We start from the raw sequence: 23,868 nt of genomic DNA on the forward strand, positions 1-23,868 counted from the left end.
GGTTCACCTACAAGTAGTTAAGGTCGATACATCAAATAGCTTTTTAGATCAGTTTTTAATAAAAATGCCTTCCACCTGGTAATCACCTTTACACAAGGCAAATTTCTAAAATAACTGTGTTTCTCACTTTCATGAATTCTCAGTATCTCACCCAAACACAACAGGCCCAACAGGATCTTCTTGAACAAGCTGGCGTGTGTTTTGCAGAAACTTCTTGCTTTGCTGAAAGGCCACTGTCTCCTCCTAATAAGAACCCAAAAGTTAAGATACAAGAATTACTCCATCCCATTTCTACTAATTCAACTCTCAGAATTCAGATTACCTAACACAAGGCAGAATTAGCTCTTAGTCAATGAAGAATATTCTTCAGCCAGGAGAAAGTTAGGTAGTGTTCCGCAATGCCAAAAAGGGCAAATCAAACCTTGCTGGTGGGCAGCAGGTCAGAATACCCTACTCAGCCTGAACTAGCAATATCCTTGGTAGTCTCCTACCATAGAAGTGGGCACTGCTTATGTCAGGGGTCTATGACTTTCCCATTCTGAAAGGACAGGGCATCGCTAAGCTTCCATGTTCATAAGAGGGCCTATTCTTCTTAGAGGCAATTTGGCCATCCCTCCCTAAAAACCAAACAAACTTATGGCCTTGAACATTCAGCCAGATGTGCATTGACAGACAAGAAGGAAAATGCCACCAACCTCAAGAATCGCTCTGGATGGGCAGGCCTGAGAGAAGAGGCCCAGCAAGTAGGGATATTCAAGTTTGATTTAACAAACATGTATATGGTGCTTTCTCTATGCTGAGCTCTTTCTGAGAACTTAGCAAATACTAACTCATTGACTCCTCCTAAGACCCCTGGAGCTGTTACTATTAGCATTCCCATTTTACAGATGTGGAAACTGAAAAACAGAGAAGTTAAATAACTTTCCCAAAGTCACAGAGGCTGTAAGGAACAGACACAGAATATACACTCTGGCTTCAGCATCTAAGCTCTTAACCATCATTCTATGCCACGTCTTCCCTAGATCCCAGGCTTGCCTGTCTTTGCCACTCCTAAGTATGCTCAGCATGCTGCAGCCATCTGAGCCAAAAGTTCTAATTTCCAAAATCTTGGAAGCTCCAAAGAAGGTGATCCGAGTAAGAAGGTCCCAGTCTGGCAGTCATGCTGAGGCAGGGCAGCTTAGCCAGGGTTAGGACCAGCCATTAACTCCTAATGCCCTGGGCCTTTGGCCCATAGAGTTCCAGGGCTGCCCCTCCCATCTAACACACTCCCAGTTTCTAGTCTTCCTTTTCATTCCTGCCCCCATCACCTCCTGCCCCTGCTGCAGGGAGCCCGACCCTATGTTAGCTGAGCAGAGTGTGTACTATGAGATACAGGTAAGCTGAGAAAGGAGAAAACAATGCTTATCACCATCTGACTGGATCAACTCAAGATGATTCTTTAGGATCTCAAGAACTCTGCTTTGCTTTGCTTTTCTTCTCTTTAAGAGACAAGGTCTCACTCTGTTGCCCAGGCTGGAGAGAAGTGGCATGGTGTGATCATGGCTCACGGCAACCTTGAACTCCCAGGCTCAAGTGATCCTCCTGCCTCAGCCTCCTGAGTAGCTGGGACTACAGGTGTGCACCACCACACCCAGCTAATTTTCTTTTTTTAAATTTTTGTAAAGATGAGGTCTTGCTATGTTCCCCAGGCTGGTCTCAAATTCCTGGGCTCAAGTGGTCCTCCCTCATTTTTCCATGCTTAGTAGAGAAAGTAGTGAGTAAAAGGGGCAGCATACCTGAGGAACATCATTATCTTTGGAACATCATTTGCAAAGTATATCAAGGAATGAATTTAATTTCAATCCTGGCCTTCCCATGTGTGCCAGATATCTTTGGTGTGCTCCTCCAGCGCCACTCTCCACCCCAGTCTGTGCCCTGGGAATTGAACTCATGTAAACTACATCAATGTACTCCCATGTCCTCTGGCTTATCAAGTTGGGTTCTGCTACTGGGACCTCCACAGAAGATCAGAGTGTATGAAAAGACTGAGGTCAGTGTGTTGAGGAGGCCTTTTTAATCTGACTTTCCTGCCAGGTGCTCTTACATCTTGTTCTTTCAGGCCTAGGAAAAGACACTGCTCACTGCTTCAAGACTTTTGGTTCTCGCACTATCATTTCTTATGGTGTCACCACACCTCATACATATCTTTGTAATGGTCTCTTTGTAAATAAATTCTCCTATAATTATCTTAAGTATGCCATCTCTTTCCTGTTGGGACCTAAACTGATGTACTAGATAAAGCTTGTTTAAAATTATATGCAGTCGAATGCCAGTTGAGCAAGCCTCCTGCAAAATAAGAGGCAGGCATGGACTAGTCCAAGAGTAGATATAAATCGTATGGCTAGAAAAGATTTCTTCCATCACCTCCTGACCACAACCCACCATTTCCTGGGAACTAAAATTCAGGAGTACTGCAGGAAATCAATTAAGAACACTCATTTCTGCAAAACCCATTAACAACCTATTCCTAGAATATCAGATTGGAACTGAGCCTCGGGTTTAAAAAATAAAAATAAAAAATAAGTTGGGTGTGGTGGCTCATGCCTGTAATCCCAGCACTTTGGGAGGTCAAGGCAGGAGTGGGGGGATCACTTGAGGTCAGGAGTTCAAGACCAGCCTGGCCAACATGGCAAAAACTTGTCTCTACTAAAAATACAAGAATTAGCCAGGCGTGGTGGTGGGCACCTGTAATCCAGCTACTAAGGAGGGTGAGGCAGGATAATCGTTTGAACCCAGGAGGTGGAGGTTGTCTCTACTAAAAATATAGAAAAATGAACTGGGTGTGGTGGCATGAACTTGCAATCCCAGCTACTCGGGAGGCTGAGGCAGAAGAATTGCTTGAGCCCGGGAGACAGAGGTTGCAGTGAGCCAAGATCGCACCACTGCACTCCAGCCTGCCGACAGAGTGAGACTGTCTCAAAAGAACAACAAAAAAAAAAGAATAATGAAGGTCAGACGTGGTGGCTCACACCTGTAATCCCAGCACTTTGGGAGGCCAAGGTGGGAAGATCACTTGAGGTCAGGAGTTTGAGACCAGCCTGGCCAACACTGTAAAACGCTGTCTCTACTAAAATACAAAAATTAGCTGAGTGTGGTGGTGCATGCCTGTAATCCCAGCTACTCGGAAGACTGAGGCAAGAGAATCGCTTGAACCTGAGAGGCGAAGGTTACAGTTAGTCGAGATGGCACCACTGCACTCCGGCCTGGGTGAAAGAGCAAGACTCTGTCTCAAAAAATAAAAATAAAATAATAATGAAAAGAAAGCAGATAATCAGTCTGCATTGAAGGATTAGATTAAAGATGTCCTGAGGAACCAAGAACGGGAGTAAAAGAGGATACAGACAGGGGTCTGGGTGTTTTTCCTGAAAATGGCTAGCCTATAATCAATCATTCAATCTCGCCCGTTCTTCTCCAAAAGTCTCTGGGATTTGACTTCTCTGATCTATCCCTATTCACCCTGCCTTAGCCTAGGCCCTCTTCATCTCTTGCTTGAACAATGGTAAGAGCCTTTTAACTAGCTTCTGCCACCACTCTCCCTGCTGCAATCCCCTCATCACATTGCTGTCAGAATTGATTTCTAAGAAACAATATGGTTCCTTTTCCTCTCCTGCTTAAAAATCCCTTTGGCCGCTGGGTGCAGTGGCTCATGCCTATAGTTCCAGCACTTTGGGAGGCCGAGGCGGGCAGATAACCTGAGGTCAGGAGTTCAAGACCAGCTTGGTCAACATGGCGAAACCCCGTCTCTACTAAAAATACAAAAATTAGCCGGGCTTGGTGGCATGGGCCTGTAATCCCAGCTACCCAGGAGGCTGAGGCAGAAGAATCGCTGGAACCTGGGAGGCAGAGGCTATAGTAAGCTGAGATCGCACCACTGCACTCCAGCCTGGGTGACAGAGCAAAATAAAAATTAAAAAAAAGAAAAAAAAATCCCTTTGTCTCTTGAGTATAAAACCAGACCTGTTAGGACTTTACAGCATGTCCCCAACTAAGATTTCCTGTCTCACAGTCTTACTGCTTGCCTCTTTCCCATTATACAAGCCAGTGTTCTGCCAGTCCGAATATCCTACCCTTCACGGGACACGTAAGAACCATTCACACCCCACGCCTGGTATGCACTATTACCTTTCTCCATCTGACAAACTCCTTTTCATCCTCCAAGATCCAACTAAATGTCAACTCCTAAGTAAAGCCTTCCTTGATTCCTTCCAGTCAGAATCAGTTGCTCACTTTCTTGTGGTCTTGTGGCATTTTACATCTTTGTTCTAGCACTTACCATATAGCATGATATTGTCATTTTTCTGTTTATCTGCCTTTCTTAGGTTGTGAGCATATCAGGGAAAGGTGCATTTCTGTTTTTATCTTTGTATTATTGGTGCCTAACTTAGTACCTAGCACATACTATTATTGCCTTAGGTTGCTAACAAGTGCCTGGCCCATAATAGATGTTCAATAAGTGCTTGCTGGCCAGGCACGGTGGCTCATGCCTGTAATCCCAGCACTTTGGGAGGCCGAGGCAGGTGGATCACGAGGTCAGGAGATCAAGACCATCCTGGATAACATGGTGAAACCCCATCTCTATTAAAAATACAAAAAGTTCTCTGGGTGTGGTGGCAGGCACCTGTAATCCCAGCTACTCGGGAGGCCGAGGCAGGAGAATGGCATGAGCCCGGGAGGCGGAGCTTGCAGTGAGTGGAGATCACGCCACTGCACTCCAGCCTGGGTGACAGAGCGAGACTCCGTCTCAAAAAAAAAAAAAAAAAAAAAAAGTTTGCTGAATAAAGGAATAGGTAGATAGGTAGATAAATTCACAAAAATGATTTGCCTATATGCTTGTGACAGATAGCTAGAAAGTATGACAGAATATCATTTACAGTGGTAGCAACGTCATTCAGGGTATTAATTTTTTACTTCTTTTTAAAATTGACAAAAATTGGCTCAGTGCTGTGGCTCACACCTATAATCCTAGCACTCTGGGAGGCCAAGGTGGGAGGATCACTTGAGCCCAGTAGTTTGAGACCAGCATGGGCAATATTGTGAGACCCCATCTCTAAAAAAAAAAATGAAAATAAAATAAAATTGACAAAAATTGTATATGTTTATGGTATACAACATGATGCCTTAAAATATGTATACATTGTGGAATGGCTACATCAAGCTAATTAACACATGCATTACCTTACATACCAATTTTTTTAATGACAAGTACTTAAAATGTACTCTTGTTTGTATTTCATCTTTTATAAAATGTACTCTTACTTTTATACACTAAGAAAGAAAAACGCTGCCAATAAAGACTTGAAAAGGCACTTCACAAAAGAGAATATTCAGTGGCCAGAAAAAGCTGAAAAGGTGCACAAGTTCCTTAGCCATTAGGGAAATACAAAGCAAAGCTACAATGTGATAATACTACACACATACAATGGAGATAATGAAAAAAGACACGCTCTCATAACACTGCCAGCGGAGTGAAATTTGGTACAAATATGTTTAGCATCTGTTAAAGCTACATAAACCTATACATACCCTATAGCATGGCAATTCCACTCCAAGGTATATACCCAATAGAAAGGTGTATTTATCTTTACTAAAAGACATGCACAAAAATATTCATAGCTGTACCATAATAGCAAAAACATAGAAACTACTAAAATTCTGACCCACAGTAAAATGAGCAGATAAACTGTGATAGATTCTTACAATGAAATACTATACAGCAATTAAATATGTACAAAGTACAATATATGCAATAATATGGAAGAATCTCTAAAACACAATGTGAAGCAAAAGAAGCCAAACACAAGAGTATATATATGGTATATTTTCTTTTAAAATATATATTAGACTTCCCATATAAAATCCAAACACAGGCAAAATTAATCAATGATGCTAAAAGTCAGGATAATGATTACCCTTAGGGAGGCTGACTGAAAGGTAACATAAAATGGTTCTTGGGTACTGATAATGTTTTGGTTCTTCATCTGGGTGATGGTCATATAGGTGTATTCACTTTGTGAACATTCATTAAGGCTTATGTTTATTTTTCTGTATGCTTGCTATGCCTTATTAAAATTACACTAAAAGGCAAAAAAAACTGTACCAGTTAAACTATGGTATGCAATCAGTCTCAAAAAAATTTATAAAAATAATAAAATAAAATTTGGCCGGGCGCGGTGCCTCACGCCTGTAATGCCAGCACTTTGGGAGGCCGAGGCGGGCGAATCACAAGGTCAGGAGATCGAGACCACGGTGAAACCCTGTCTCTACTAAAAATACAAAAAATTAGCCGGGCCCGGTTGCGGGCGCCTGTAGTCCCAGCTACTCGGGAGGCTGAGGCAGTTCGAATGGCGGGAACCTGGGAGGCGGAGCTTGCAGTGAGCCGAGATCGCGCCACTGCACTCCAGCCTGGGGGACAGAGCAAGACTCCGTCTCAACAACAACAACAACAACAACAACAATAATAATAATAATAATAATAAAATAAAATTTGACAAAAAAATATATAACATATATATTTTTGAGATGGAGTCTCACTGTTCCCCAGGCTGAAGTGCAATGACGTGATTTCGGCTCACTGCAACCTCCACCTCCCAGGTTCAAGAAACTCCCCTGCCTCAGCCTCCTGAGTAGCTGGGACAACAGGCGCCCACCGCCATACCTGCTTAATTTTTATATTTTTAGTAGAGACTGGATTTCACCATGTTGGCCAGGCTGGTCTCAAACTCCTGACTTCAAGTGATCCGCCTGCCTTGGTCTCCCAAAATGCTGGGATTACAGGCATGAGACACTGTGCCCAGCCCCAAGGAATATTTTTTAAAGGTAAAACTAAGGCAAATACGTGACCCATCAAGTTTTAATGTACATTGTAAACAATGACACAGTTCTGAGTGTTAAGTACTCAGAACTGTGTCAATGGAACAAAAGATTTAAAAATAGATCCAAATTATCACATTAACTTAATAAAGTCAAAGCAACATCAGAATAGAGAAAGAACTCACAATTTAATAACTATTGCTGGAAAAGTGGGTATCAGTGTGGAAAAGCATCAGCTTAGAGCTACATGTCAGATTACTCCCTACAAAGAATCCCAGATCATCAGAGTCAATCAAACAAAAGAATAAGAAGAAAAAGAAATAAATACTTAAAAATCAATACAGAGGCCAGGTGCGGTGGCTCAAGCCTGTAATCCCAGCACTTTGGGAGGCCAAGACGGGTGGATCACGAGGTCAGGAGATCGAGACCATCCTGGCTAACACGGTGAAACCCCGTCTCTACTAAAAAAGTACAAAAAAACTAGCCGGGCATGGTGGCGGGCGCCTGTAGTCCCAGCTACTCCAGCTACTCGGGAGGCTGAGGTGGGAGAATGGCGTGAACCTGGGAGGTGGAGCTTGCAGTGAGCTGAGATCCAGCCACTGCACTCCAGCCTGGGCAGCAGAGCAAGACTCTGTCTCAAAAAAAAAAAAAAATCAATACAGAAACAAAACAGAATTGACAAATGTATACATGAAAAAATTACAAATAAAGTCTATTATCTAGATTATACACATAGCTTACTAACATGTATTTATTGAATTTTGAATGTTATGGAATTTTAAGTATAAACTATGGGTAAAGCATTGTTCCCAGTGTTACAGGAGACATTTATCTCGCCCTTAATGTGTTTACAGGCCAGTATAGGGGATATAATGTACATGTACGTCTATAACAAAATGTCAAAAGCTTAAAGTGTTATAAGAGAGGTTCAGATAGAATGTTATGGAAGTTTGGAGGAAGAAGGAACCTCTTAGGACTGGGGCCAGTGAGACTGAGGTGAGGAGAGGCAGCATCAGGGAAAGTTTCATGGACATGATTGCTCTTGAGTTGAGCCTTAAAAGATGTGTTGTATTTGAGCTCAAAGACATAAAAGGAAGACAGTATGCTCAAAAGCAACGATGAAATGACATGCATGACATGGAGGTAGGAAATTGAGGATTACATATAAGGAACGGTTGATAGTTGACTTTCACTAGAACATAGGGTGGCATTAGAAAGGGAATTGCAAGAGTTAATGTTGGAAAGTCAAGTTGGATACAGATCCTGGTTGGGGGGCAGTGGTTGTGGGGAGAATTGAATACCAGGCTGTGGAGTTTGGTTTTGTTCAGGAGCAACTGGGGAGCCACAGAGATTTGTGAATAAGGGAGTTCAGGCATACTTTAGGCAGTTTTGGTAGAAGCTATATAGGACAGGTTGGCAGGAGGTGGGGAGAACTGGAAACAAGAAATCTATGTGGTTTCTATTTGAGTTGGTCAGGAAAAAGGAAATGAGGTTCAAAATCCAGAACTTACTTTAGTTGATAAAGAAAAGTAGGCCAACCACGGTGGTTCATGGTTCACACCTGTTATCCCAGCACTTTGGGAGGCCAAGGTGGGCAGATCACCTGAGGTCAGGAGTTCAAGACCAGCCTGGCCAACATGGTGAAACACCATCTCTACTAAAAATACAAAAAAAGTTAGCTGGGTGTGGTAGAATGTACCTGTAATCCCAGCTATGCGGGAGGCTGAGACAGGAGAATCGCTTGAACCCAGGAGGTGGAGGTTGCAGTGATCACACCACTGCACTCTAGCCTAGGTGGCAGAGTGAGACTCTAGCTCCAAAAAAAAAAAAAAAGAAAGAAAGAAAAAGAAAAGAAAATCACACACAGAAATACAGAAAGTAAGGCAAACAGAGGAAAATGTGTAGCTTTACAAAAACTTAAAGAAATGCAAGTGAAGGTCGGGCACATGGCTCACACCTGTAGTCTCAGCACTTGGGGAGGCTGAGACAGGCAGATTGTTTGGGCCCAGGAATTCAAGACCAGCCTGGGTAACAAAGTAAGACGTCATTTCTCAAAAAATAAGAATAAATGCAAGTTAGGAAACTTAAGGCATGATTTTATATCTATGTAATTTTAGTTAACATTGTTTATATCAGAAAATATAAAGTTGATGAGAATTGAAGGGAACTGGACACGTTATGTATCAGAGCAGTTTAAGGTGCCAACAAAAGTCTGGCAAAAAAAAAAAAAAGATCTTTTCAGCTAAGTGCTTATATTATTCCTGTTTTACAGGGTGAACACTGAGGCTTAGAGAGGGTAAATAACTTGCCCAAAGTCTGGTAAGTGGTAGAGTCAGTGGTGCAGGGGAAGCTGGCCTGTGCTGGCTTGAGAGAGGTGATTGTCACATTTTCAGGAATTGTGCAAGCCATTACTAAAAATTAAAACTATATAAACATGTAATTAAATTACATTAAAGACAAAGGTAATAAATACTAAAAACTAATAATTTTCTAATTATTTTACTACATTTTTCTGTTATGTGAGCTCATGAAGTTATTCATGACTGCTGTATGTGTATGGTGGAAATTTTGTATAATGATGTGCTCTGATACATCTCTTCCCAACTCCGTGTTCAATGATATCCCTTTGGTTACTTGAAATCAGCTATGTTGAGAGTTTTTACCTTACAGGCAAATGCTGTAAATGAAGTCTTAATTTATTATTTCATCTAGACTAAAGATTAGCAAGCTGTGGTCTGTGGGCCAAGTTCATCTCACCTTGTTTTTAAAAATTAAGTTTTATCAAAACACAGCAATGCCCATTTGTTTAGTATCACCTGTGGCTGCTTTCCTACGAAAATGGTAGAGTTTAGTAATTGCAACAGAGACCACATCAACCACAAAACCCATAATATTTACTACCTTGTCTTTTACAGGAAAAGTTTGCCAACCCCTGGTCTTACTCCTCATTAAGGTGAGCAAAAATATTAACCAAAAAAACTACACTCGGAGAGGCAGTTCTTTTTTCTTTTTTTTTTTTTTTCGAGACAGGGTCTCACTCTGTCCCCTAGGCTGGAGTACAGTGGCACAATCATGGCTCACTGCAGCCTTAACCTCCTGGGCTCAAGTGATCCTCCCATCTCAGCCTCCTGGAGTAGCGGGGACTACAGGCACGCACCACCACACCCTGCTAATTTTAAAAAATTTTTGTAGAGGCAGGTCTCACTATGTTGCTCAGGCTGGTCTTGAATTCCTGGGCTCAAGTGATCCTCTCACCTCAGCCTCCCAAAGTGCTGGGATTACAGGCGTGAGCTACTAGCCCGGTGGAAAGTCAATTCTTAAACATTTACCAGCATACCACTGTTCAAATACAGACCCAAGCAGCATGACTCACATGATTAACGACCACACTGCTAAGCAAAATATGAAATATCATTTAAGCATGAAAAACTTACAACGAGTTTACTGTCAATTCAGTATATATAAAACATGATAATACAAAAAGTTTTAGAAAGAAGCAAATCGTGAAGAAAACAAAAATTGTAAGAAGTCACTGAGGTAGCTTTCAATAATAAAGAGAAAAAAACAACAAAATAACCTTTTGTTTGGAAGCTGTTCTGAATCATCTCCATATATAGTCGTGTGTTACTTAACAACAGGGATACATTCTGATAAATGCACCATTAGGCAATTTCATAATTATGCGAACATCTTAGAGTGTACTTATGCAAACCTAGATGGTATAGCTTATGACACATCCAGGCTATATGGTGGATCCTATTACTCTTAGGCTGCAAATCTGTTCAGCAGGTTTCTGTACTTAATACTGTAGGCAATTGTAGCACAATGGTACTTATGTATCTAAACATATCTAAACATAGAAAAGGTACAGTAAAAATACAGTATTATAATTTTATGGGACCACCATTGTGTAATGATATACACCATTGATATACACCATTGTACACCATTGTATAATGCGGTCCATCATTGACTGAAACATCGTTATGCGGCTCATGACCATATTCCCTTTAGAAGCTATCCAATATCCTCTTCTCAGCTTTTAGTGCACGACTTCTGCACTCTTTTATAAATACCCACTCTTTTCCAGACCATGGAACATTGCTTCCTTCCGTATTATCTATTTTACTCAAACAATTTTCTTTGACATTACTTCTGGGACCAGATCCATGAACAAATTCAAAGATTTTTCTCACTCCTCCTTCCTAGACCCCTGTTCACGTAGCACTGTGAACACCCCTGTTCACATACCTTCTTTATTCTTGAGACTCCTCTTTGGACTTCTAAGACACTGTCCTTTTTTACTTTCTTTATTATCCTTATAATAGGTCCTTCTGTGTTTTCTCCCCAGGTTTCCCTTCCCCTCCACCGTTCCCAAATCTGAGTATTCCAGAAGAGTTACCTTTTTTTAATGATACAGTAAATTAATTTCTAAAGGGATTAAAATGAGTATCTACATGTTATTGTGAAAATAAATGTATAACATAAAGCAATCTGCAAAATAGTAAGTATACACTCAAAATCTGTTAGCCATTATTATTACCATTGTTGTTATTTTTGTTTTCAGTCCAACCAACACTGACACTGCTGAACTCCTATTGTTTTTGGCACAGGATTAAGTAACAATTAATTACATAAGGTACATATATATATGTACACATGCTAAGGTGCAGCCGTTGTGATAAAACCACAAGCTGCTCGAAGGGGTAGCTCTCCCTAGGCCCTTTCCTAACTGAACAAGATTCCAAAACACCAGTACCTCTGGTGAGTGGAAGGGGCCAGTCCATCCCCCAGGCTGTGTCCTTGTGTGTCAGTCCTGTTGCTTCCCTCAGGCTCTACTTCTTTTTCCTACAAGCACAGGAAGTGTTGGAATCAGTCACGGAGCCCTGCCAGGGATGATGAGGATTGAGAGAAGTCAAACACCCTACTGGAGGCCATGCAGCCGTCCACAGCTCTGCAAAGAGAAACTAAACTGGTGAATTACCATGAGTTCCAGCCCCGGGTTCTCTGTGCCAGTTTCCACTGTGGACAGGGCAATGGACTGTCTTCCACTTGCTTTCTCCATCTCTTGTTCTCCTCAACTGAAAAACAAATTCGGGGCCAAGCCTGAAAGACTGGTCACTCTGTCCTGTGGGGATGGGGAGAATTTTTAGGACCAGTTACCCATGGAAAATGCAAAACTAAAAGTCTTTGAAGGCTTAGTTGATTTCTTTAAGAACTGAGAATTGAGAAGATTGGATGTGTAATTTTTATATAATACATGATGAAAAATAAAATCCTATTTCCTCTTGTGAATAGCTAAGGAAGGGGCAATAAGATAGGAAAAGAGAAATGAAAGGCAGTGGAATTGAAATGAATCAGTGGGCGGCCCAGGGCCCCAGGATCTGGGCTATAAAGGTTCCTACTTGGAACCTCAAAGGAAGAGTCATAGGGTAACTACTCCTTTTAGCCCGGGGGAGGCCCCACTAAGCTTGCTGAGTAAGAAGGAAACGGGGAGCAAGGCAGATGGGAAGACCCAGACCCTAAAGTACTGCTGAACAGACAAAGATTAACAAGCCTTCAAATTCCTGACTATAATGCAGCATAAGAATTATGGTTTATGCCCCAGAGAGAACTCATCAGTGAAATTAATGAAACTTACATTTAAAATAATTAGTATGAATGTTAATGATCCCAAGTAAAGTTTTTAAACAAAATAAGCAAACATTTGGGCCTCAGAATAAGCAAATTTAATACATGGAAATTCACAATTAGAATATAAGTTCATTCTGAGATATTTCTTTGCAGAAAATTCCCTTCCCCATGGATTTGCTTTTAAAAACGTGATCTCTTCAAGCACATGAAGTATAATTTCATTAAACACACATAACCAACTTATAGTGTGTAAATTAGGGCCTTCCTGATGAGGCACAGAACTACCTGCATTTAGTTTAAATATGATCTCTTTAAAAATTTGGAAATTAGGCACCTGCCCTCCCCCAACACCTTTGCTTACCCCAGCTTGTGTAATTGATTCCCTCTGGCTCCACAGTGAAGGACTGAAAGAAAAGCTAAGCTGCAAGGAAAGAGGGGCAGCTGGGTGGGGCATGGGGACTTTCCAGCCATTGGTTAGTTTTATGTCTTGGGCCCTCCTTCGCTGAGCCTGCCCTCACTGTGGAGGAGGACTGCACCTCTCAAGTTAAATATTGTATCTTTCTAAGACTGTTTTGCAGGCCTAAGACTTCTGCAGAGGTGGCGCCCGCCTGTAATCCCAGCACTTCGGGAGGCCGAGACGGGCGGATCACTTGAGCCCAGGAGTTTGAGACCAGCCAGGGCAACATGGCAAAACCCCATCTCTACAATAAATACAAAAATTAGCTGGGCATGGTGGCACACACCTGTGGTCCCAGTTACTCGGGAGGTGGAGGTGGAAGGATCCCTTGAGCCTCTGGAGATGGAGTTTGCAGTGAGCTGTGATTGCGCCACTGCACTCCAGCCTGGGCGACAGAGTGAGACGCTGTCTGAAAACAAAACAAAACAAAACAAAAGAATTCTGCAAGAACTTATAACAGGCGCATCCCTGGGAGCATTATCCACCACGGGACTAGGCACTGGGTAGCCTGTAAAATAAAGTAAGAGCCGTCTCTGGACCCAGAAAATTTACCATCATTTTGTACTGGAAAGACATGCCCTAGAAAACAATAGAAAGCACGACTGTACATGATTCGATGCCAAATGAATGCTAGGAATTCTTTTATTAATCCATTCAACAAATATTTATTGAGTAACCACTATTAGCCAGCCACCGTTTTCCATGCTGAGGATACAAAAATGAGTGAGACAAGGTCTCTGCCATCAAAAAACGAACAGACCAGTGAGGAAAGACAGATGTGTCAAGAAAGGCTTTGCAGGCCAAGCGCGGTGGCTCACGCCTGTAATCCCAGCACACTGGGAGGCCAAGGCGGGCGGATCATTTGAGGTCAGGAGTTTGAGACCAGCCTGGCCAACATGGCGAAACTCCAGTTCTACTGAAAATACAAAAATGATCTGGGCATGGTGGTGCAGGCTTGTAATCTTAGCTACTCAGGAGGCTGAGGCAGGAGAATCATTTGAACCCAGGAGGCAGAGGTTGCAGTGAGCCATGATCATGCCACTGCACTCCAGCCTGGGTGAGCGAGACTCCATCTCCATCTAAAAAAAAAGGGGGGGCGGGGTAGAGGGTAGAGGGAGAGAAAGAGAGAAAGGCTTTGCAGAGCTGGTAACACTTATTCTGGCCTGGAAAGAAAGGAAGAAAGAAAGAAAGCTTTCTATGACTCCCTCTAGCTAAAACTTAGGATCCCTCCCTGTACTCTGATTGTACCATGTTGTTGCTGAACCCTATAGAGCATATACCATCTCCTGCTAGACCGTGATCTCCTCAAGCACAAGCTGTCTGTCTTTTTTTTTTCCTTAGACAAGGTCTTGCTCTGTCACCCAGACTAGAGTGCAACGGCACTATCATGGCTTATTGCAGCCTCTAACTTCTAGGCTCAGGTGATCCTCCCATCTCAGCCTCTGGAGTAGCTGGGACCACAGGCATGTACCACCACACCTGGCTAAGTCTTTTTTTAATTTCTGTGGGGATGGGCATCTCAAAATGTTGCCCAGTCTGGTCTCAAACTGCTGGGCTCAAGTCATCCTCCTGCTTCCCAAGTACTGGGATTACTGATGTGAGCCACTGCTCCTGGCCAGGTTCTCTATCTTGTTCTTCACTGTATCCTCAGGCTCAAGGCCCACCACAATATTATTAGGCAATCAATAAATATTTGTCAAATATGTGAAAACAACATCACCACCACAGATTCTGCTTAGATTATTTGGTATGTAGATGCGGATTCCAATCACCAAAATAAGGACACATTTCTATTTCCCCTGTTCTGCGTGTGTATGTGTGTGCACATGTACACACAGTCCCTCACAGAGTAGATGTGTGTTGTATTCTGGGTCTAGAGCAACTCACTTTACCTTTCTGGGCCTCTTCAGTCTTTCCCACCCTGCCTAATCCTATTGAGGAAAGAGAGAGACCCTCTCATATTGTTTTCTATTGTTTTATATTCAGTACCTGTTTTAAGAAAAAACAATGAAATAAAACCAAAGACAGGCAGCCCAGCGCCAGGCCCGGAACCAGGCCTGGGTCTGCCTGGCCTAAACCCAGTAGTTAAAAATCAACTCATGACTTAGAAACCAATGTTCCTGACATTGTATAGAAGAACACTGTGAAACTCCCTGCCCTGTTCTGTTTCTCTCTGACTACCAGTGCATGCAGCCCCTATCACGTACCCTCTGCTTGCTCAAATCAATCACGACCCTTTCATGTGAAATCTTTAGTGTTGTGAGCCCTTAAAAGGGACAGAAATTGTGCACTCGGGGAGCTCGGATTTTAAGGCAGTAGCTTGCCGATGCTCCCAGCTGAATAAAGCCCTTCCTTCTACAACTCGGTGTCTGAGAGATTTGTCTGCGGCTCGTCCTGCTACACTATCTCATAAGATTATCATGAAAATTAAGTAATTTAATACAGAAGAAGGAACTTGGAAAAATATTACATGACTTCGCAATTGTGGAGCACTGTTGTAAGATCTTATATTAATTCAGGAAAACAAGGCACCAGTGTTGAAAGTAAACCTGCTTACAGATATTTTCAAGCTATTGTTCTATATGTCAATATGACTGTGAAGTGTCTCTTGCTCATTCTGTCTTGTACATATATCTTATATCTTTTTGTGTATTTTTACATACATATATACATGTAAATCTTATATATATATAAGATATACATATAAGATAGAATATATACAAAAATATATAAGATTACAAAAGGATATATATCTTATATCTTTTTTTCATTGTTGCCTCATCTGTGTACATATGTATGTATTTATTTTAGAGACAGGATCTCGCTTTGTCATCCAGGCTGGAGTTCAGTGGTGAGATCACAGCTTACTGCAGCCTGAAACTCCTGGGCTCAAGTGGTCCTCCTACCTCAGCCTCCTGAGTAGCTGGGACTATAGATGTGTGCCACCATGTCCAGCTAATTTTTAATTTTTTATTTGGTAGACCCAGGATTCTCACTATGTTGCCCAAGCTGGTTTTGAACCCCTGGCCTCAAGTAATCTTCCCACCTTGGCCTCCCAAAGTGTTGGGATACAGGCTCCAGCCACCATGCCCCAACAGTTTTTACCTGAAATAATTGCCACTTCCAGGGCTAAGTCCAAGCATAATGATAGGCACAGATCCTAGTATTCCGTTCAGGTGAAACGATGCCAGCGATCACATCTCCGTCTTCTCTCACCCTCTCTCTTCCCTTTTTCTTTCCTTGTAGAAGATGCAAAAACGCATGTCTTCATCTTCTAAGTGCAGGCCATGGCACTCCTCTCACTTTCCCAAGGGATCCAGATTTATTTTAAATGCAAATATTGACATAACCCAACTGCCAAGAGGAAGAGATGTAACCTAGCAGGTACCTCCCCTCGATTAACTGACTTGGGCCCCACTGTTTCTTTTTTGCCTTATCACGTATAGTTTTATGGATAAACTTTTTTATTTTTTATTTTTTATTTTTTTATTTTTAGCAGAGATGGGGTCTCACTATGTTTGTTGCCCAGGCTAAAATTCTTTCTACATGAAAGCATAATTTTTTTTACTTGGATAGGTATTAACCATTAAAACCATCACATTCATAGGAGTGTGTTGCCTAAAATTTGTGTTATAAATACAATTGAAATGTTTTAAAATCCTTATAAGTAATAAAGTTTGCTACTGACTTGGGTCAGAGGCAATGGAAGTTAAAAAAAAAAAAAGAAAGACCATGGCAAAATAGTTTCCCCTCATGGTGCAGGCCTGGGAAAGGTGACCAGCTATCACTGCAGGAAAGACACAAACCTCTACCTGGATTGTTCTCATCTATCTCCCCTGCAAAACTGCCTTGGATCACTGGGAGAGGGGAAAAAACTTGCCACCCTCAGGCCACAGGTGAAGATTCATTGCTGAGAGAAGTGAACAGAAAAAAAAATTTTCTACCTCTGAAAGAGAGGCAGAAAACCGCCCTGGACAAAGGCCATTAGAGATTTCCTATTGCTGATAGAGGGAAGATTGCTGATGATAATGCCCCACCTTCAAGACCCAGGGACACAATACCTGTGTAAGATTGAGGATGAGCCTGTAAAACAGAGGGCACTCTCCTCCACACCAGGGTAGCAAGAGTTGAGTAGAAAGTAACAGGCATTTACTTCTGTAAAACGGGTGGGGGAATGTGTGGAGAGGGCCTTCTCTAAGGCATAGGTGCAAAGAAAAGACTTAAAGCTGAAGCTCAAGCAGGTATTGAGAAAAATCTTCATACAAGCCACCAACTCAATTCAACAAATCCAGCTCAACTCCTCACTAGATTGACTCAACCCCAAACACTAAGGATTTAGCTAAAGAAAGCACACGCCTAGCTGATCATGGTAGCTCAAACCTGTAATCTTAGTGCTTTGGGAAACTGAGGCAGGAGTATCACTCGAGGGCAGGAGTTTGAGACCAACCTGGGCAACAATAGTGAGACCCTGTTTCTACAAAAAAAAAAAAAGGGTTAACATTCACCAGGCACGGTGCCACATGCCTGTAGTACTCACTACTTAAGAGGTTGAAGCGGGAAGATCCTTTGAGCCCAGGAAGTCCAGGCTGCAGTGAGCCAGGATTGCACTACTGAACTCCAGACTGGGTGATAAAGCAAGACCCTGTCTCAAAACAAAACAAAACAAAACAAAAACACTGATATGATTTGGATCTGTGTCCCCACCCAAATCTCATGTTGAAATGTAATCCCCAGGACAGGCTCAGCAGCTCACACCTGTAATCCCAACACTTCGGGAGGCTGAGGCGGGAGGATCACTTGAGGTCGGAGTTTGAGACCAGTCTGGCCAACATAGCAAAACCCTGTCTCTACTAAAACTACAAAAATTAGCTGGGCATGGTGACTGAGGCAGGAGAATTGCTTGAACCCAGGAGATGGAGGTTGCAGTGAGCCAAGATCAAGCCACTGAACCCCAGCCTGGGTGACAGAGTGAAACTCTTTCTCAAAAATATATATATAATCCTCAAAGCTAGAGGTGGGGCCTGGGAGGGCGGTGATTGGCTCATGAGGACAGAGTTCTCATGAATGGTTTAGCACCATCTTCCCTTGGTACTGTATGTGAGTGAATTCTCATGAGATCTGGTGTGCGGCACCTCCCCCTCTCTCTCTTTCTCCTGCTCTGGCCATGTAGGATGAGCCTGCTTCCCCTTTGCCTTCTGCCATGATTGTAAGTTTCCTGAGGCCTCCTTAGAAGCTGAACAGATGGCTAACATGATGCTTCCTGTACAAGCTTCGGAACCATGAGCCAATTAAACCTCTTTTCTTTATAAATTACCCACTCTCAGGTATTTATCCACAGCAACACAAGAACAGATTAACACAAAAGCATATGTCCATTTTCAGGCATAAAAATCATTCATCCCAGTCTCTACTGTTCTACACAAGATGTCTGGCCTACAACCAAAATACTTAGGACAGAAAAAGAAAAACAAACAAACAAACAAAAAACCACACTATCAAGAGATAATGCAACGACCAACCAGAAACGGATATAATCCATACGTTATGACTGTTACGTGGGAAGATTTATTTATTTTAACTGAAAAGTAGGTGTTTTTTATTTTATAAACTGTTAAAGCAACTTTATTTATTTATTTTTATTTATTTACTTTGAGATGGCATCTTGCTCTGTCATCCAGGCTGGAATGCAGTGGCACAGTCTTAGCTCACTGCAACCTCTGCTTCCCAGGTTCAAGTGATTCTTCTGCCTCAGCCTCCTGAGTAGCTGGGATTATAGGCACCCACCACCACACCCAGCTAATTTTTGTATTTTTAGTAGAGATGGAGTTTCACCATGTTGGCCAGGCTGGTCTTGAACTCCTGACCTCAAGGCTGGTCTTGAATTCCTGAACACCCACCTTGGCCTCCCAAAGTGCTGGGATTGCAGGTGTGAGCCACCTTGCCCTGCCTGTTAAAGCAACTTTAAAACTAAGAAGATAGTTTTCCTTATCATTTTTAAGTTTGAAGACTCACAAATGCAGTTAATTATACAAAATTAACTACATGATTCTACTAAAAGTATACACTAAAGCTATCATCATAGCTTCCAAATACAGTTGACCCTTGAACAGCACAGTTTTGAATTGTATGGGTCTGCTTACATGCAGATTGTCTTCTGCCTCTGCTGCTCCTCAGATAGCAAGACCAACCCCTCCCCTTCCTTCTCCTCCTCAGCCTATTCAATGTGAAGACAGTGAAGATGAAGACCTTTAAAATAATCCACTTATTATATGGAGAATTTAAAATAATTAATATTAACATGTTAAAGGCTCTAGTGGAAAAGGAGGAAAATGTGCATAAAGAGATGAGGACTGACAGAGTGCCATGGCTCATGTCTGTAATCCCAATACTTTAGGAGGCCAAGGCAGGCAGATCACTAGAGGTCAGGAGTTTGAGATCAGCCTGGCCAACATGATGAAAGCTTGCCTCTACTAAAAATACACAAAAATTAGCCAGGCATAGTGGCATGTACCTATAGCCAGAGCTACTCAAGAGGCTGAGGCAGGAGAATCACTTGAACCTGGGAGGTGGAGGTTGCAGTGAACCGGGATTGCACCACTGCACTCCAGCCTGGGCAACAAAGTGAGACTCTATCTCAAAAAAAAAAAAAAAAAAAGACTGTCAGGAGAGAAGAAAACTATAATAAAGGACCAAATGAACGTGCTAAAAATAAAAAACATGGTAACAGATATGAAGAATGGCTCTGACAGTTCATTGGTAGACTCAGTTTAACTAAGAGAATCAGTGAACTTAAAAACAACTCAAATCCCAGTGTCATGGTGTACATCTATATTCTCAGCTACTTGGGAGGCTGAGGTGGGAGGATTGCTTGAACCTAGGAGTTCTATCTTCCCCTTTTATCTCTTCTTTCTGGGACTCAAATTAAATGTACACCAGGCCACTTAATGATATTCCATGAATCTCTAATACAGTGTTCTCTCTTTTTTTTTTTTTTTCAGTCTTTTTTTCTCTGTATCTTTCATTTTGATAGTTTCTATTGCTATATCTTCAAGTTCACTAATCTTTTCTTCTACAATGTCTAAGCTGCTATTAATCCTACCCATGTACTTTTCATTTCAGATGTTGTATTTTTCATATCCAGAGGTTCTAGTTCTTTCTTTCTTTTTTTGTTTTGTTTTTTTGTTTTTTTTTTTTTTGTGGTGGAGTCTCACTCTGTCGCCCTGGTTAGAGTGTAATTGTATGATCTCGGCTCACTGTGACCGCTGCCCCCGGATTCAGGTGATTCCGTTGTCTCAGCCTCCCAAGTAGCTGGGATTACAGGTGCACACCACCACACCCAGCTAATTTTTTGTATTTTAGTAGAGACAGGGTTTCACTATGTTGCCCAGGCTGGACTCGAACTCCTGAGCTGAGACAATCCACCCACCTCAGCCTCCCAAAGTGCTAGAATTATAGGCATGAGCCACCATGCCCGGCCCAGAGTTCTATTTCAAATCTCTTTTTATGTCTTTCATTTATCTCTCCATCAAGCTCATTACGTCCTCTACCTTCTTTAACATAATTTAATATGGAAGGGATGTATTAAAATACCTGTTTTAGTCAGGTGCAGTGGCTCATGCCTGTAATCCCAACACTTTGGGAGGCCAAGGAAGGTGGATCACCTGAGGTCAAGAGTTCGAGACCTGTGGGAAAGAGAGTTTCTGGGGTGCCAGTTGAGTTGGTCTTCCCTGTGTCAGACTCCCATGGGAAGCCATGGGCGGCCTCTGAGGAGAAAAGTCTCCTTATTGCCTTCATGTCTTTATGCCCCAAGGGCATAACTGCTCAGCAGCATTCCACAGGTTGCTCAGGGAGGTAACACTCCCTTGAAGCAGTGGAGTATAATCAAACATCTTGACTCCTCCTGAAACCCACTCCAACTCGTTTCAGTCCCAGTAAATTAAAGATCTTAAGTAGTTTAGACACATGCCTTTGTTCAGGGAAATTCACAGAAACTGCCACTGCTATACATCTTATTGAATGACTCATGAGTTCTCCTTCAGTGATTAATCCTTTTCCTCATCCCTTCCTTTCCCTCCCAGCTGCCCTAAGAACAAAGAGCTTGTAAACCAATAAATTGGGCAGAGCCTGAGAGCTCTGGGCCATGAGCAAGCCTCCGACGCTCCGGTCCCCTGGACCCGCCTTTTAAACGCTTATTCTGTCTCTTTCTAACTCCTTTGTTTCCGCTGGACTCAGGGTACCCACTGGGTGGTGTGGGGCTGGTTTCCCCAACATCTGGTGCCCAACATGGGGCTCCCCATGATCTCTACAAATAATCTGGTGAAGAAACGTCAGAGTGTGGAAAGTGGGGGACGACTGATGAAGGATGCCTGAGTACATTTTTACTTCAGGCTCTATGGGTAAGTAGGGCACTCGGAGAATTCCAGGGTAACCTTGGGAAAATATGGGTCAGCCTGAAAGTAAGTTTGATCTTTGTTCCATCTTGTAGAAAAGTGTTCTCCTTGGTTCCTGGAATATGGAACCATGAATGTAAAAGATTGGGACGAGGTCAGATCAGACTTAAAACGAGCACAACAAGAGGGCCACGATATTCCCTTCTCCGCTTGGTCTGTGTGGTCAGCAATTAAAACAGGACTGGAGCACTTCCACACTGAGGAGGAGGAGGAGGAGTTTCAGGATGACATAGAAAAGTTTAATAATCAAGAGTCTGGTGATCAGCAAAGTGAACCATCACAGTCTACTTTAAAAAGGGGGGAGAAACGGGAAGCTATATATGCTAACCTCCAAAAACTTATGAAAGAAACAGTTCCACCTACTGCAGAAACAGTGCCACCTACTGCGCCTTTAGGGGAAGGTCTGGAACAGCCACCCCTGCCTCAGCCTTATGAATTTTTGGAACAAGAGCCTGAGACGCAGCTTGCCACTTCCCTTGTTGCACACCCCACCATTAACTATAGTGAAGGGAAGCTTCAGGCTTGCCCAACAGCCAATTACAGTGAGGGAATGATCAGACTTGTCCACCTGTTAATTACAGTAGAGGAATGCTGCAAGCTGGCCCAAATACAAATTATGGCACACAGACAATCCAGGCATCCATTTTCCCAGCACGAGAAATTGGGGATTTGGATGCTTGGCAGTTTCCGGTAATTATTTCGCCAGCTGAGGAGCCCAGAGAATAATGGCTCAGGCATGCTAGGAGCCATTTCCTTTTAAAATATTAAAAGACTTAAAGCAAACTATAGGACAATATGGGCCAAATTCTCCTTATGTTCATTACTTGTTACAATCTGTGGCTTATAACTGGTGTTTAATACCTATGGATTGGGAGTCATTGGCCTGATCCACCCTGTCCCCCTCTCAATTTAAAACTTGGTGGATGGATGAAGCAACAAATCAGGAACACAGAAATGCTCAAGCTCAACCTCCCGTTAATATCACATCTGATCAATTGCTCGGAATCAGACAGGCATGGGGTACTATAGATCAACAGATGGTAATGGGTGATGAGGCTGTTGATCAGCTCGGAAGTATATGCCCAAGAGCCTGGGAAAAAAATCACGACTCTGGTACTACTTATCCTTCTTTTAACTCAGCTCGACAGGGTCCAAGGGAGCCTTATCCAGATTTTATCACCCATTTGCAAGACATAGCTCAAAAGGCTATTTCAAGGCCAGGCATGGTGGCTCATGCCTTTAATCCCAGCACTTTGGGAGGCCGAGGTAGGTGGATCACGAGGTCAGGAGATTGAGACCATCCTGGGCTAACATGGTGAAACCCCTTCTCTACTAAAAGTACAAAAAAATTAGCTGGGCGTGGTGGTGGGCACCTGTAGTCCCAGCTATTCGGGAGGCTGAGGCAGGAGAATGGCATGAACCCAGGAGGCGGAAGTTGCAGTGAGCTGAGATCATGCCACTGCACTCCAGCCTGGGTGACTGATCAAGACTCTGTCACAAACAAACAAACAAACAAACAAACAAAAAACAGTTATTTCGGATTCTCATGCCAGGAAAGTTCAACTGCTTGCTTATGAAAATGCTAATACAGAATGTCAGGCAGCAATTAGACCTATTAAGGGAAAGGCAGATCTAAATGAGGAAAAAACTTTAAGTGAATACATTAAAGCCTGCGATGGCATTAGGGAGCACTTATATAAGGCCATCTTCCTTGCTCAGGCAATGACTGGACTAAGGGTAACAAAAAACACACGAGTGTTCTCTAGATCTTGCTATAATTGTGGACAGATAGGACATACAAAAAGAGAATGTACAAAGCCAAAAAAGGCAAAATTCAGTAGGAAAAAGCAGGGAACCAGGTACCTGTCCTAGATGTAAAAAAAGGAAAACACTGGGCTAATCAATGTCATTCAAAGTTTGATAACAGCAGACAGCCCTCACTGGGAAACAGACAGAGGGGCCAGCCCCAGGCCCCAATTCAAAACGGGGCATTCCCAATTCAGGATGGGACATCCCTGACTCCAAATGGAGTGTTCCCAGCCAGTCTATCCCTGTACAAATGTACAGCAATTGTCCCCCTCCACAGCTAAAAGCAGGGAAATAGATTTATGCTGTACTGAAGACTTATCCCTCCTTCCTGGGGAGACTCCTAGGAAGGTTCCAACAGGAGTTTATGGCCCATTGCCAAATGGCACAGTGGGACGTATACTGGGAAGGTACAGCTTAAACTTAAAGGGAATTCAAGTACATACTGGAGTAGTGGACTCTGATTGCCAGAGAGAAATTCAAATTGTTATCTCCTCCACTGTTCCCTGGAGTGCTAATCCAGGTGACAGAATAGCTCTACTGTTGCTTTTACCACATGTTAAGTTAGGAGAAAGCTCAGAAAAAAGAACAGGAGGATTTGGAAGCACAGATTCAGCAGGCAAGGCTGCCTATTGGGTAAATCAAGTCTCTGACAATAGTCCTATTTGTACA

At 42.6% G+C, this 23,868-nt stretch overlaps 1 protein-coding gene and 1 long non-coding RNA gene across 7 annotated transcripts in view; one reads left to right on the plus strand and one right to left on the minus strand.

The window, feature by feature from the left end:
• The window catches only part of SLC28A2 (solute carrier family 28 member 2), a 29,596-nt gene extending 13,376 nt beyond the window's left edge, over nt 1-16,220 (minus strand). The window contains exons 1-4 of one of the 6 annotated variants that reach the window (XM_017872826.1): nt 12,845-12,893; nt 11,834-11,930; nt 11,609-11,697; nt 152-243 (exon numbers count right to left, since the gene is read on the minus strand). In XM_017872826.1, the coding sequence (XP_017728315.1) occupies nt 152-243; nt 11,609-11,697; nt 11,834-11,914 (262 nt within the window). In that variant the 5' untranslated portion in view covers nt 11,915-11,930; nt 12,845-12,893. Of the gene's footprint in view, nt 1-151; nt 244-11,608; nt 11,698-11,833; nt 11,978-12,844; nt 12,894-16,045 lie in introns of those variants that run through there. The other 5 variants (XM_017872828.1, XM_017872829.1, XM_017872827.1 and 2 more) reach the window with 5 other exon arrangements.
• Nucleotides 9,122-13,560, plus strand: LOC108530129 (uncharacterized). The gene is made up of 4 exons (XR_001885766.1): nt 9,122-9,168; nt 9,765-9,802; nt 11,201-11,268; nt 13,050-13,560. It is a non-coding gene; the product is annotated as an uncharacterized LOC108530129 (long non-coding RNA).
• Nucleotides 16,221-23,868: the final 7,648 nt, after the last annotated feature.

The sequence above is a fragment of the Rhinopithecus bieti genome, unplaced genomic scaffold (assembly GCF_001698545.2).
Source record: "Rhinopithecus bieti isolate Rb0 unplaced genomic scaffold, ASM169854v2 scaffold_6945, whole genome shotgun sequence".
Lineage (NCBI taxonomy): Eukaryota > Metazoa > Chordata > Mammalia > Primates > Cercopithecidae > Rhinopithecus > Rhinopithecus bieti.